The sequence below is a fragment of the Entelurus aequoreus genome, linkage group LG24 (genome assembly GCF_033978785.1).
Source record: "Entelurus aequoreus isolate RoL-2023_Sb linkage group LG24, RoL_Eaeq_v1.1, whole genome shotgun sequence".
NCBI lineage: Eukaryota > Metazoa > Chordata > Actinopteri > Syngnathiformes > Syngnathidae > Entelurus > Entelurus aequoreus.
The window spans coordinates 42619117-42634532 of NC_084754.1; the positions used below are offsets into that span (position 1 = coordinate 42619117).

The following is a 15416-nucleotide window of genomic DNA, read 5'->3' on the forward strand; positions in this document are numbered from 1 at the left end:
TGCGATTCAGAATCGATTCTCATTTTTAAAAAATCGATTTTTAAAAAAAAAATACTCATAATTATTTTTATTTTTTTTTAAATGTATTATTTTTATTAATCAATCCAACAAAACAATACACAGCAATACCATAACAATGCAATGCAATTCCAAAACCAAACCCGACCCAGCAACACTCAGAACAGCAATAAACAGAGCAATTGAGAGGAGACACAAACACGACACAGAACAAACCAAAAGTAGTGAAACAAAAATGAATATTATCAACAACAGTATCAATATTAGTTACAATTTCAACATAGCAGTGATTAAAAATCCCTCATTGACATTATCATTAGACATTTCCAAAAAAAAAAAAAAAGAACAATAGTGTCACAGTGGCTTACACTTGCATCGCATCTCATAAGCTTGACAACACACTGTGTCCAATATTTTCACAAAGATAAAATAAGTCATATTTTTGGTTCATTTAATAGTTAAAACAAATTTACATTATTGCAATCAGTTGATAAAACATTGTCCTTTACAATTATAAAAGCAAAAAAATCTACTACTCTGCTTGCATGTCAGCAGACTGGGGTAGATCCTGCTGAAATCTATGTATTGAATGAATAGAGAATCCTTTTGAATCTTGGCAAAAATCTTAGCCACACGATTATCAAATGTAATAGGAAAATTAATTCATACTGACCAAACTGGCTTCATGGAAGGTCGACAATCTTCAGACAATACAAGGAAATTGTTTAATGTTATTTACTATGCTAGAAGTCTCCCTTATCCCACAGCAGTATGTACTGTTGATGCGGAGAAGGCATTCCACCGCATAAACTGGTCATTTATGTTTTGCACATTATGTAAATTTGGATTTGGAGATAATTTTATTCAATGGATTAAGATGCTTTATACTAGGCCCATGGCATCAGTCAAAACCAATAATCATATTTCAGAACCTTTTTCGTTAAAAAGAGGAGTAAAACAGGGATGTCCTGCATCTGGATTATTATTTAATTTGGTTATTGAACCCTTAGCTGCAAAAATAAGAAGTGAAAATAATATTCATGTTATAAAAATTGGCTCTCAGTATAATAAGCTATCGATGTATTGTGACGACATAATTCTCTACCTGTCACATGTTAACTCCTCTCTTCACTATATCAATAATGTCATCACTGAATATGGCTGTTTATCAGGGTATAAAGTCAATTGGGACAAATGTGAAATATTACCACTTAATAAACACTGCAAGAAATCACAAGTTCAGAACTCCAAAATTAAATGGAAAGAGGCAGAAATCATATATCTAGGACTACACATTACACCAAACCTTTATACAAGCAGAGATCTAAATCTTAAACATTTAAAAAATAAGATAGAATCCAAAATGGAACGCTGGTCACGTCTCCAAATATCACTTTGGGGTCGGGTGAACATAGTAACAATTAGTATACTGCCAGCAGTTAATTCTATACTGACCATGATGCCTGTCCTAATGAATAAAAGTTGGTTTAAGAAAATACATACAATGATATCACATTTTATATGGTGTGGAAAGAAGGCCAGTTGTTCATACTAAAGGTTGTCTTGTACACAAGATAGAGGAGGACTACAATTACCAAACTTCTTACATTATTATATCTCCTTCGGTTGTGAACAAGCAAGCCACTAATTTCATTCTTCTGCAGTTAAGGACTGGATCAACATAGAAAAACATATGTTAATGAATTTGGACAGTGATGTGGGGAGTTTATATTATATTAAAAAAATACCTAATGAATTGAAGTAGAGCCCAATAGAAGCCACCTTTAACATTCTAAAACTGTGTCAGAAAATACTAGGAATCAAGTCAATGACATCTGTCAATCAACCGCTTTGGTACAATCCTAATATCATAATTAATAAAAATGTGGTTAAATGGACAACATGGAAAGACAGAGGTATTACTAAACATCATCATATTATTAATAAAAACTATTTTAAACCGTTCAATGATTTATTTTTCAATATAATGTACCCAGAAATCATTTTTTAAATTGTATCTCTTTAAAACACGCTGTAAATAAATGCATATCCTCTGAAAGTATGTCCTTAAATAGCCATGAACTGGAAGATGCACGTTTTAATCAAGATACATTTAAGAAATTATTTAAACTATTTTATGGAATAATAAATGAACACCACACTAGAAATGCAAATGATGCATGTGTTCGGAAATGGATGATGGACTTAAACATTTTAGATGAAAGAGACATATCATGGAATTATATTTGGAAAAATGCCACTAAGCCCTTTAGAAGCATTAAAGATAAGCTGACTCAATTTAAGATATTGAATAGATTGTGTTTTACATCTTCTCCGCTGTTTAAAATTGGTGTAGTAGATAGCAAGTTATGTATGAAGTGTCGGGCAGCTGAGGCAACTCTTGTTCATTTATTGTGGGAATGTCAGAGAATAAAAGAGTTATGGTTGAAAACAACAAAAGAAGCAATCACAGTCCTTAATATAAATACCCCAATGACACTGCAAACTTGTATTCTTGGGGATCTCCATCAATTTAGTAACATGTCATCAACGAGTAAAAATGCATATCTTTCAATATGCATAATAACAAAAAGGGTAATATTTAAAAAATGGATAGATGTTGATAGTCCTACTCATACTGACTGGTACACACAAGCTATGGAGATGATATCAGTAGAAAAAACTGCATTTAGTTTAGATAATAATGAGTCATATATTGGAATATGGGATCGATTATTTAAATTTGTTTTAACTATTAAATGAACCAAAATATGACTTATTATATCATTGTGGAAAATATTGGACATACTGTGTTGTCAAGTTTATGAGATGCGATGCAAGTGTAAGCCACTGTCACACTATTGTTTTTATTAATATTTTTAATGATAATATCAATGAGGGATTTTTAATCACTGCTATGTTGAAATAGTAACTAATATTGATAATATTCATTTTTGTCTCACTACTTTTAGATTGTTCCGTGTCATGTTTGTGTGTCCTCAATTGCTCTCAATTGCTCTGTTTATTGCTATTCTGAATGTTGCTGGGCCGGGTTTGGTTTTGAAATTGTATTGCATTATTATGGTATTGTTGTACATTGTTTTCATTAAAAAAAATAAAAAAAAAAAAAAAAAATCGTTTTTGAATCGAGAATCGTGTTGAATTGAAAAAAAAAATCGATTTTGAATCGAATCGTGACCCCAAGAATCGATTTTGAATCGAATCGTGGGACATCGTTGGGGCGGTATAGCTCGGTTGGTAGAGCGGCCGTGCCAGCAACTTGAGGGTTGCAGGTTCGATCCCCGCTCCCGCCATCCTAGTCACTGCCGTTGTGTCCTTGGGCAAGACACTTTACCCACCTGCTCCCAGTGACACCCACACTGGTTTAAATGTAACTTAGATATTGGGTTTCACTATGTAAAGCGCTTTGAGTCGCTTGAGAAAAAGCGCTATATAAATATAATTCACTTCACTTCACACCCAAAGATTTACAGCCCTAGTATTTACCTTGGGGGGTGGAAAAAGTATTATGGTATCTGCTTTCAGCTGCTACTCCACATTTTCATGGATAAATGTCTGCTGTTTGGATGTTATTTTAACGTTTTTGGCTGGCGTTATCAACTCATTCTGCTTCAGTATGGTGCAGTTTAATTGTGCTATGCTCCAAACTACTACACCAAGATAGCTACATGTTTGGTCATTTTATTGATGATGTATTTCTTGAATTCCATTAATATCATCCACCTATTCTCAGCACTGTCCTTGAAATTCACCTTTTTCCTTTCCATAATAGAAAAAACAAAGTTATGTCTTTCCCTAGCTATAATCTCATTTTAGTAAGTTAGACCACATGTTTCAACGAATCTTACGGTGTTCACTGTGAGAATTTACTATGCCAACGAGTGGTGGGAAGGCTCATAACCCGGATTGTTGACCTTAAAAGAAAGCATAACAGTTAGTCAAAAGACAGGTAGTATTCCTAAGAACACGTAAGCTTGGGAACTCGTATCCCGAGGTACAATCCAGATGTGTGAACAGTTTTAAATGAATTTGAAAGACATGAAACATGAAATAACTACATACTGCTGGCAGGTAATAATCCAGTGTATACAATTATCAAATAAAAAAGGAAAAAAGTAATTGCAATTTTTTTTCAAGTGAACTACTGTATTATCTAATAGTTTACAACTAATGATGCAGTCATGTTCAACAGCAACACTTTAAATGGGAACAGTACTTTTTTGGGAATTGTGCCTATGGTTCACAATCATTACGAGAAACAAGAATACGGATGTTTTTATTTAAGTGCATTCTAATTGGTAAATAAGCATAAAAAAAGTGTGCTTACAATGGAGCCAATGAGAGGTTTTGTATTCCACCCATAAAGGCCTCGGAAAAAAACATCCAAAAACCGGAAACAATATACTCCATTTACATTTTCTGACTTAAATAGTAACCAAGTATTAGTGACATTGTTATTATAAGCGCTAACACAGACAGACTAACTATAGTGGCGCCGTGATCACAGAGAGGTAACTAGCTTATGCTGCTATGTTGACATCATCGGCTGGTGAGCTGCTTTCTTGCCTCTGAGCTCGTGAAAGTTTATTCTTGATCCTAAATAATACCTCTCACCTTGATGGTGGAAAGATGAGGACGTAATGCAACACATTGGTACACTTTGACAGCTAATTTAGACCCGAAAATGGCGAGGATTAGGAGTCATTCTTCATCTGAACGGGATTATATGAACATCCTAAAATCCCAGTTGACATTGTACAGTCAGTGATGTTTTATTATGTTTGTAGGCTGTAAGGATGTCTGCAGTGAGTAATAATCAGTGATGTTGTCAAAGGAAAAGCGAACGTTGTGATGCGTTTTTTAATTTAATGCGCCGCGGAATGCTTAAAATCATCAAAATATGCAAATATGACATGTTATTATGAATGTGCCTCTTACTACATTACATATATTTACAGCATGTATATATAACCTTGATGGAGGTTTTTAATGTGTTTTTTAATGGCTTTATAGGCAGAATAGAGTGACCCAATTGATCGCATTTATTTACTAGAAAAAAAGCATTAAAAAAATTGTGGGGACAAGAGGAGGACAAGACAACAACAACACATATATATATATATATATATATATATATATATATATATATATATATATATATATATATATATATATATATATATATATATATATATATATATACATATATATATATATATACATATATATATATATATATATATATATATATATATATATATATATATATATATATATATATATATATATATATATATATATTCTTCTACTCAATGTGGCCACTGTGTCAAAACATTTGGGGACTCCTGGATTGCAGAGTAGACATTAGCGTGAGGCCCACGAGTACTTTTAACCTCTCTCCACAGGCAAGCGGCTGCGGATTATAAGGAATAAAATCACCAGAGACAGCTTCTTACCTGAAGCTGTCAGACTGCTGAACGCTAACCGGGTTCCATAGTCCCCCTCAGTTTTTTTTCTGCCCCCAAATTGCCTATTTATTACTGCCTCTTGTAATACTTGCACCAAATTTCGTACTGTATATGTGCAAATGTGTATGAGTATGACAAATGAAGCTCCTTAAATCCGCATCTGTAAATAATACGAATATATAAACTTTTACTTACCAGCATTATAGAAACAAACACATCATAAAATGAACCTTTTATTATTTGTGCAAAATTACTAACATTTTGATGTAATGTAAATTCCATTTGATGTATTAATATGCAGCAAAATTGTGGTTGTTTTTTCCTTATCAGGTTTCCTCTATAAACCGAGTGCTAAGGAACTTGGCCAGTGACAAGACGCAAATAGGAACAGAAGGAAGCGAGGGGATGTTTGAAAAGCTCAAAATGCTTAATGGTCAAGCCACCTGGGCGGGGCGAACTGGGTGGTACCCGGGCTCCACACTCATTGCCACTGGTAAGAAATTAATGTAATAGCTTACACTTTGCTAATCTTCATGTCTGTGTTCTATGTCAATGGCACGGATAGAATGAATTTCTATTGAACTATGTTGACCAAGAATAGTGCAAATTGCTCAAGCTGCACATAGGGCAAAGACATAGCCAAGTAACAAACACCACTCAGAGCCAAGACGACTGTGGACACAAATATGGTCAAAAGTGAATCCGGTATTTAAGGGTGCTACGAACAGACAGCAATGTCTTTCCTGCCATATCTGTCTTTTCATGTCGTACTTGCAATGTATCCTTGTTTTAATATCTGTGATGTCACTACCAATGGAAATGCAAGAATGACGCAAGTTCGATATAAATTGTCTGGTAACTCCCCCATATCATATTCTGGTTCCTCATTGTGTTAAGTGTCCTAGCTTTACCCACTATCAGGCACAAAATATATTAGCTATTAGTTTTGGGAATGGTTGGTGCTTGGGTTAGAACCCAGTGACAAGCAGAAAATGGCCACAAAAGGAAGTGCGGCAAGGTTCAAAAACCCACTTAGGCTCAATTCGAATAGCCCTCCTCCGCCTGTGTTTTTGCCTTCTCTACTTGGTTTTGCGCGTTCTTGTCAACCATGAGGTGCTGTATTGCTTTGATTTTACTGTCGTCACGTCACGTCAGCTCTGTTCTCAATGGGTACTAGGTGCCATTTTGCCTTTCTCGACAAAAAAATCCCCTATGCATGTGTTCTTTTCGGCTGTACGAATCGTTGAAATCACGAAAAGAATAAACATTTCTTCAGAGTTCCTCGAGAGGTAATCAAAAAGGGCAGAAGAGCGCAAGATTTTACGAAACGACGAAGAGAAAAGCATGCAGCTCACACTCCAGTCCAAGGGAGCAGAGTCAAAAAATGAATGAGTTAGCAGTGATCACTTTGTTAAAAGTTTGTTTGATATACTGTACAGGCCAAACGTTTGGACACACCTTCTCATTCAATGTTTTTTCTTTATTTTCCTGATTATTTACATTGTAGATTGTCACTGAAGGCATCAACACTATGAATGAACACATGTGGAGTTATGTACTTGAAAGGTGAAATAACTGAAAACATGTTTTATATTCTAGTTTCTTCAAAATAGCCACCCTTTGCTCTGATTACTGCTTTGCACACTCTTGGCATTCTCTCGATGAGCTTCAAGAGGTAGTCACTGTGAAGTGTGACTGCAGTCACACTTCACAGGTGTGCCTTATCAGGGTTGATTAGTGGAATTTATTGCTTTATGGGGTTGGGACCATCAGTTGTGTTGTGAATGAGAAGGTGTGTCCAAACTTTTGGCCTGTGCTGTACTTTTAACGTTTATTATTTCCCATTTAAGTATTATCTTGATATTATTTGTATTTCTTAGACACGTGCTAACACGTGTTTATGAAATACACCAACTCGGTGTATACAAAAAGCACCAACTCGGCGAGTCTAAATAAAAGAAAGCAAATGTGAGCAAAACCTAAATGAATTAAGTTTTTACCAAAGACAACAATCATAAATGAAGCTCTCAGGACATACACAATGGTGACATCGATAGTTATTAAAAAAAACGCGACTTGTAAACAAGCGCATGCAACAGCAACAAACATGGCAGTAGACGCAAAGTTAAATCATAAAATGCAACCTGACCGGAGCAAAAACGATGTATATTTATCCAGGGGAGTCTTGATCTGTTTTGTCATGTAGAATTTGTCTGGAGCACAATAGTTCGATATTACCGACATATAATGCTTGATATCTCCCGACAAATCTGTTTTTCATAAAGTATAGGGTTTTTTTGCATTGCATAGTTTGATTTTTTTGCTCATATCTGCTTTTTGCAGGAGGATTTAAGCCTCTTTTGTACTCAGATAGTTTGCATGCTTTGCTGTATAACAGCCATCTATCTTGGCTGGCTTGCCACCACTGCTTTCCACTTTCGAGAAGAATCCAAATATCAGAACACAAGCAATAATCCGTCAGGTAGGGAGGATGGACGAAGTACCTCCCTCGCTACTGTACATAAATACTGGCTTCAAACAAAAATAGACAATGGAACACATTTTACATACCGCAAGCTGATGCGGCAGCAGTTGCATATTTCACCAAAAACCTTATCTTTCAAAACGTTCTTCTCCTTAATAAAGACAGACGAAAATACATCAAAAGTTTCGCGTGTGACTGCATCTTGAAAGTAAACAAATATTTGTCACATCTGCCTTATTCACTGCTGGCAAACTGCAAGGGTTGATGACTTAGCAAGACTCGATCGACGTTCATATGCATTGGGGCTTATTTGCAATACTTGGCCATGACACTAGATGCTAGAATGGAGGTTCATTTGTGTCTGTATTACAAAGCTTTTTTTTTGGACACTGAATTTATGTAACTGATTTTTTTGCATTTGAATTTTGAGAACTGAATTTTTGTCCATCAAATTATGCTGACAATTTCATTGAAAATTAATTCAGTGTTCTAAAATTAACTGTACAAAAATTCAGTGTAAAAAAAAATTGCTGCTTCGAAATGCAAGACTCAATCCATCCATCCATCCATTTTCTACTGCTCATCCCTCTCGGGGTCCCGGCACTTCTGGTAAATCAAGTCAGAAGCATTCGATTCTGTCTCAAAATGTCACGACCCGAATTGGACTCTAAACACAACCGCAGGATTTCAGAAGCAGTTCTTTATTTATAACAAGGGAAGGGATCCAAAACGGGAGAAACAAAACAGGCTATTAATACTGATCTAACTTGACCACTAAATTTATAAAATTATTGACAAACTCAAAACGCTCCAGCTACGGAGGGAAAAACTTTCTAAGGAACAAAAATACAAAATACAACAAAAACTAGTGATGGGTCCGGCAACACCGATGCATCGGCGCATGCGTCGAGCTCATAGAGCGATACCCTGTGTCGGTGCGCGTACCGCTTTTAGAAAGTCACGTGACCGATCATGAGCTGTTTTGGTCACGTGGCCGATACGCGAACTGTGTCGCACTCCCGCCTCCTCTGTGCCCTGTGAGCAACGTTCCCTCTAAGGTGCGCGCCTGCGCAATTGCGCACTGCTCAAGCGTCCTCTGCACACAGCAAATATATGCCGCGCACCAAATCAATCCCATCTGAATTCTAAACAAAATAAACAAAATTATTCTGTGTAATTGTGTAATGCAACTCTGAGTGACAGTGACAACAAGCGGCCCTAACAGTGTTCGCCAACACCGTTCAATTATTGTAACGTCTATCGAGATGCTTCGAGGACAGGAATTATATCGATCACTTTATTGAGCGAAACTGTTTATATTCGGCCATAACCACACCAAAAACATGAATAAAAAACTTATATCTCAAAAAAATAGTCATTTTCTGCCGTACAAACCAGGCCAAAACCAACTTGTCATCTGTCACCAACACGCATACCACTAAGCTACTGGTGCGTTTACGGCCACACAAAAAGTCGGACAACTCAAACACCACACAAAGTTACACTATGACTCCTCAGTCATACATGTGATTTGATATGATATGAGTCATTTATTATTAATGTCAATTTATTGATATTAATCATGGAATGCTGTTACTAGAGAAAGTTACAGGAATGCACACTTCATCCTATGCTTACATTTCATTGTGCAACATGAGGATGTTTAAGGGGAACTAAATGTGATCTCTAAAAGGGGTACAAATGATTTCCAAAGCAGGACCCCCACCCAGACATATTGTACAATACTAATGCATAGCTTATGAAAAACAAGATTTCTTTTATTTTCATTACAAGTGGGCCAAATCACTAATATTACAAAATAATCTCATGAAAATGACTCCTCTCATTTGAGTGTTATTATAAAAGATTGGTTTGAGACAGGTGTGCTGCTGGTATTGCCACGCTCACATGTGCTCCACTGAATGCTCAGGGAGTTTTTGTGTTTGCTCACACACATGAACAATTAGAGGGAACATTGCCTGTGAGCGGGTCTTTTCTACAGCCGGAGAAATAATAACTAAGAGAAATCGTCTAAAATGTAATACGTTGGAAAAACTGGGGTTTTTTTAATAAAAATGTGTAAAAAAAAAAAAAAAAATCCCAGTCCACAAGCAGCCTCATTCACAACACGTTCTCTTAGTTTTCCATGTTATGATACATGTTCACATTATTTATTGACTGTATCTAAAAAAGATACAAATATATTTTTATTTAAATGAAGATATGAAATAATCCTAAATGAAATACAATGACTTGGTTTATATTATTGTATATACTAGGTCATAAAATCAGTGTCAGTTGAGTCGGTCCATAGGTTGCCTGTAGGGATTTTTAATGTCCAGCAGATGTCAGTATTTAGTGACACAGTATTGACACAGTATCAATACAGTTTTGCAATGTGTCGAAACGCTTCATGACGCCCCATCAACCCATCACTAACAAAAACCACTCCAATGGAGGCGATACTATGAAGCTAAACTTTACCTGAAAAGGTTACAAACCAAAACTCTCCCGAGGATCCAAAAGGTAACACCAAACATGGCTATGGCTGTGGGCAAAGAAATTCTGGAGGTATGCACAAGAAGATACAAATCACTCTGGCACAGAACAGACAAAGGGCGATACATTTAAGCATGGGGGAACAGGTGGAATCAATGAGGACAAACGATGACACACGAGGAAGGGCAACTGATCTGAAACGAGAGGGAGAGTTAGCTTTTCAAAATAAAACAGGAAGTGACAAGACAACCTGAAACCAGACAAAACACAGACAGGACTTCACCCAGGTGTGACAAAACCAGCCAATGAGGTGTCAAGTTTGAAGTCACGTGACACAGGTCTTGCAAAAGAGCATAAACAGCAACCTTGGCATAATACAACATAATTAACAATTCAATGCAGCCCGCTGGATATTGTCAAACTATAGAAATTATTCTAATGGTTAGAATCTGAACTTTTGAGTGACAGACGAGGCATGAACAGAGTAGGGCAGAGTGGGCGGGGCTTGTTTACAGAGCAAAAAACCCTGATAGTGAGTGTCAGACAGAGGCCTGCAGAACAGTGATTTTATATTGAATATGTGTATGTTTTTAACTCTTTGCGTTTGTTTCCCTGTGTTTGTTGCATCTTGTTGCTCTTGCTCGATTGTAAAAGATGTGAAGCAAGACACCTTCTTGCATGACATCTTTTCTGCAGGAGCATATTCTCAATATCCAGTTTTTTATTGTTCATAGATTATATTGTAAATCCCACATTCTATATTTTTATGTACTGTACATTCTGACTGTCATATAATTTGATAAAATAACTAATGTTCATTCCGTTTGGAGATGGTCTTTTTTTTTTTTTACTTAAAAAGAATGTAGGATTTACAATATTAACTATGAATAATAAAAGACTGAATATTTAAAATACATGAACATTGTTCCTCTACTGCAGACCAGCTCCTTGATCGACATCTTTTCAAAGATGCAAAAAACACGGCGAAAAATAAAGGCAAAAGGATTTTTTAAAAAATCCACTTATTCGATATAATATCACTGTTTCTATGGTCACCGTGGTGTGTTGTTCATCTTTTAATGACCAAACTTTGTCTTGTGAACAATGAGCTTACATGTATTCTTCGTTCTATGAATACATCCAAACATGTTTTCTTCATTACGTTTACCTAGACATCATTATCCAACACCACACTGAGTTTAGCTGCATATCATGACAACTAGAAACCGTATGTCACTCAAAAGTGCAGATTCTAACCATTGGAATCATTTCTAGAGTTTGAAAACATCTAGCGCTATGAAATGTTAGTTATGTTGTATTATGACAAGGTAGCCCAGTTAACTACCTTTTTTATGCGGTTTTGTGTCACGTGACTTCAAACTTGACACCTCATTGGCTGGTTCTGAGAAAGGATCGATTGCTTCAGTCTTAATTTACACTGAATTTTTTACACTGAATTTGAAAATACTGATTTTTAAAACACTGATTTTTTTCAATAAAATTGTCACAAAATTGAAGTTACTTAAATTCAGTTAGAAAAAAAAAAGCTGTTGTAATTAAGACACAAATTAACGAGGTGGGGACTTGTCCAGAGTGTACTCCGCCTTCCGTCCGAAGCAGCTGAGCTAGGCTCCAGAACCCCCGCGACCCCAAACGAGACAAGCGGTAGAAAATTGATGGATGGATGTATGCTCACGCCAAGGTGGAGGGTTGAGTAGAAGAGGGGAAGGAAGGAGAGAGAATTTGAATGGAGCCTCCCCTTAATCCTAAAAGGCTTTGTGATGACAGATTTGTATTTCAAAGAGGAGAAACTGAGTTTTTACTTTCCTGTATGTATTATGTTGGCAAGAGGCACACAGACAATATTCCGCCTAACAACTAGTTGCAATTAATTTCTGGATAGGAAAGAAAGTGTAAAAGCTGCAACTAACGATTAATATGATAATCGATTAATCTGTCGATTATTACTTCGATTGATCGATTAATAATCGGATAAAAGAGACCAACTACATTTCTATCCTTTCCAGTATTTTATTGAAAAAAAAACAGCATACTGGCGCCATGTTCTTTTAACTTGCCAAATAAAACAAGGAAAATGTTACAAAAATGCACACTTTTGACACCCCTGCTCTAGATAATAAAAAATGTAATCTGATAAATCTATCGATAAAAAGCAGAGCCTGACTATGCAAGCGCGTTTATCACAACTCTCTCGCTCTCTCTGTCTCTACCCCTCCCTCACGAATGCTGCTGTGCGCACAATTTGTTTTGTTTTTAACCTTCTTAACCCTGAATGTACATTGAAAATACACGCAACCCTAACTCAAAATGCCGGACATTTGAGGCATTTAAGAAACACCGCCCGGACAGTCCTGCAAAAGAGGACATGTCCGGTGAAAAGAGGACGTATGGTCAGGACATGTCGTCTTTTGCTAGCATGCTAGCAGCTAGCGGGCTACGATAGACTGACCATACGTCATCTTCTCACCGGACATGTCCTCTTTTGCGGAGCTGTCAGGGCGGAGTTTCTTAAATGCCTCAAATGTCCGGCATTTTGAGTATTGTTTACACAACGTGCAGTACGCTACTTAATATGTCCGTGTGGAAACTCGTTTGGTACACCTCCGCACCGAACCGAAACCACCGTACCGAAACGGTTCGATACAAATACACGTACCGTTACACCCCTATTATTTTGATTATTGTTTCTCTGCTGTTTGTAAATGTTGCAGTTTATAAATAAAGGTTAAAAAAATAAAATAAAATAAAAAAACGTAGCCTCAGCACATGCGCATAGCATAGATCCAACGAATCGTTGACTAAATTAATCGCCAACTATTTTTATAATCGATTTTAATCGATTAGTTGTTGCAGCCCTAATATATATATATATATATATATAAACTGTGTATATATATATATATATATATATATATATATATATATATATATATATATATATATATATATATATATATATATATATATATATATATATATATATATATATATGTATATATATATATATATATATATATATATATATATATATATATATATATATATATATATATATATATATATATATATATATATATATATATATATATATATATATCCATCCATCCATTTTCTACAGCTTATCCCATATATATATAAACCCCTTAATCACAGTGCCTCAAAGAGCTTCACAAACCACAACGACTTCCTCAAATCTTAACATTATATCAACATTATTTTCATCCAATAGCCACTGGCTCTATTTTATTATTAGTTCTGAATAAAAAAACATTTAAATATTGACAGCTTGTAAAATATATACATTAAACATGATTATCTCAGCCAGGAGAATTTGGACTCAGTCATTTGGGGGCCAAAAAAACTTAGTCATTGTGGTCTGCCACAGAACAAAAAACAACCTGGTCATTTACCTTTTGTTGTGAAAAACTACCATGCGAGCTGTGTACACATATGGCCGTGCAATGGATATCACTGATCAATGTTTACTGTAATTGATATGGGCTTAGGTTGTCTTCAAATAGTCAAAGATTCAACAATTCAAATCAGAGGAGTCTGATTTGACTATCAGCCCTGTAGTCAAATCCTACAATAACCCTTTTGTGCCGCCCTCCATATGTAGGAATATCTTGGCTTTACCCTAACACCTTTCCTTGATCAAACACTCTGAAAAACGTCTTCTTGTCCACAGGTTTATTGACCATAAAAAGGGTAAAACTGAAAGCAGAAAGGATGCTTACATTACAGACATGCACACACAGCCAATTACACACACAAGCATACTACAATAAAACATGCATTATGCTGTGTATTGAGCTTAAATGGATAAATAAACGCCACAAAATATGTAATTTAAGTGCTCTACAGCAAACTAGCTTACTATGCTAACATTCACTTCACTGTATGAATTACTTCCAATTTACATCACAGCCAACAAATAATACAACTCAATCAAATATTAACATACTACTCAACCGATGATACTTTGTTTGGCATAAGATTCGAGCGGATGAAAACGTTTGCAAGCGTCACCGAACTAGCTTAAAGTAGACCTGAGAGGAACTCCTTACTGTAAACTAGGCAATACTGCCTCCCACTGTCTAAAGGAGGAAGTGCACCTCACTGTTGAATTCCAAAGTGAACTTACACACTGGTTTTACATATATTATCAATAAATTCAACAAACAAGACAGAACACTCCCCGCCTGGCGGATTAAGCCGCCACTACCAAACTGTCCCAAAGGTTACTATGGCTTCTCTGGTGCCATAAGCAGGATTGTCTCTGTGACTGGCCGCAGGAACCCGTTGGTCCCATCCTTTCTGGAGACTTTATCTCCACTTTGCGAACTCTGCCATCTTTGCTTGGGAAGACTTGTGTAATCAGTCCTAATGGCCAATGGTTTCTCTTCAGTTGGTCATCTTTGAGGAGCACTACACTTCCAGGCAGGAGGTTAGGGTGGGGTGAATGCCACTTCCTTTGTGGCTGAAGTGTGGATAGGTATTGCTTCTTCCATCTGTCCCAAAAGGTTTGAGCCAAATGCTGGACTTGACGCCACTGTTGCTTGTGGAGATCATTTACCCAGTCGCCTACGGGAGCAGTTGAGAGACTGACCTTTTGTGTGAGGAGTGATGCTGGCGAGAGTATTTGGGGGTCATCTGGGTCGGTGGACATTGGTACAACAGGTCTGGCATTGATGATATAAACAAGAACGACCTTTTGTTGCTGTAGAAAGTGATGTCAACCTCCATGTCCATCTCTGAGGTGATGAGCTCGGCAAGCTCCACCGCTAATAGTGCAGAACAAAGCTCAAGTCTAGGGACAATTTGTTCTGACAAGGGTGTAAGCTTGGCCATTCCCATGAGAAAGCCCGCGTAGTTGGTTCCATTTTTCTCTGTTAGTTTTAAGT

General features: G+C 36.4%; 1 protein-coding gene across 1 annotated transcript in view; it reads left to right on the plus strand.

The window, feature by feature from the left end:
• Positions 1 to 14934, plus strand: part of LOC133641711 (paired box protein Pax-6-like) — a 37330-nt gene extending 22396 nt beyond the window's left edge. Inside the window, exons 5-6 of the mRNA XM_062035654.1 lie at positions 5838 to 6000; positions 14921 to 14934. Of these exons, the coding sequence (XP_061891638.1) occupies positions 5838 to 6000; positions 14921 to 14934 (177 nt within the window). The remainder of the gene's footprint in view (positions 1 to 5837; positions 6001 to 14920) is intronic.
• Positions 14935 to 15416: the final 482 nt, after the last annotated feature.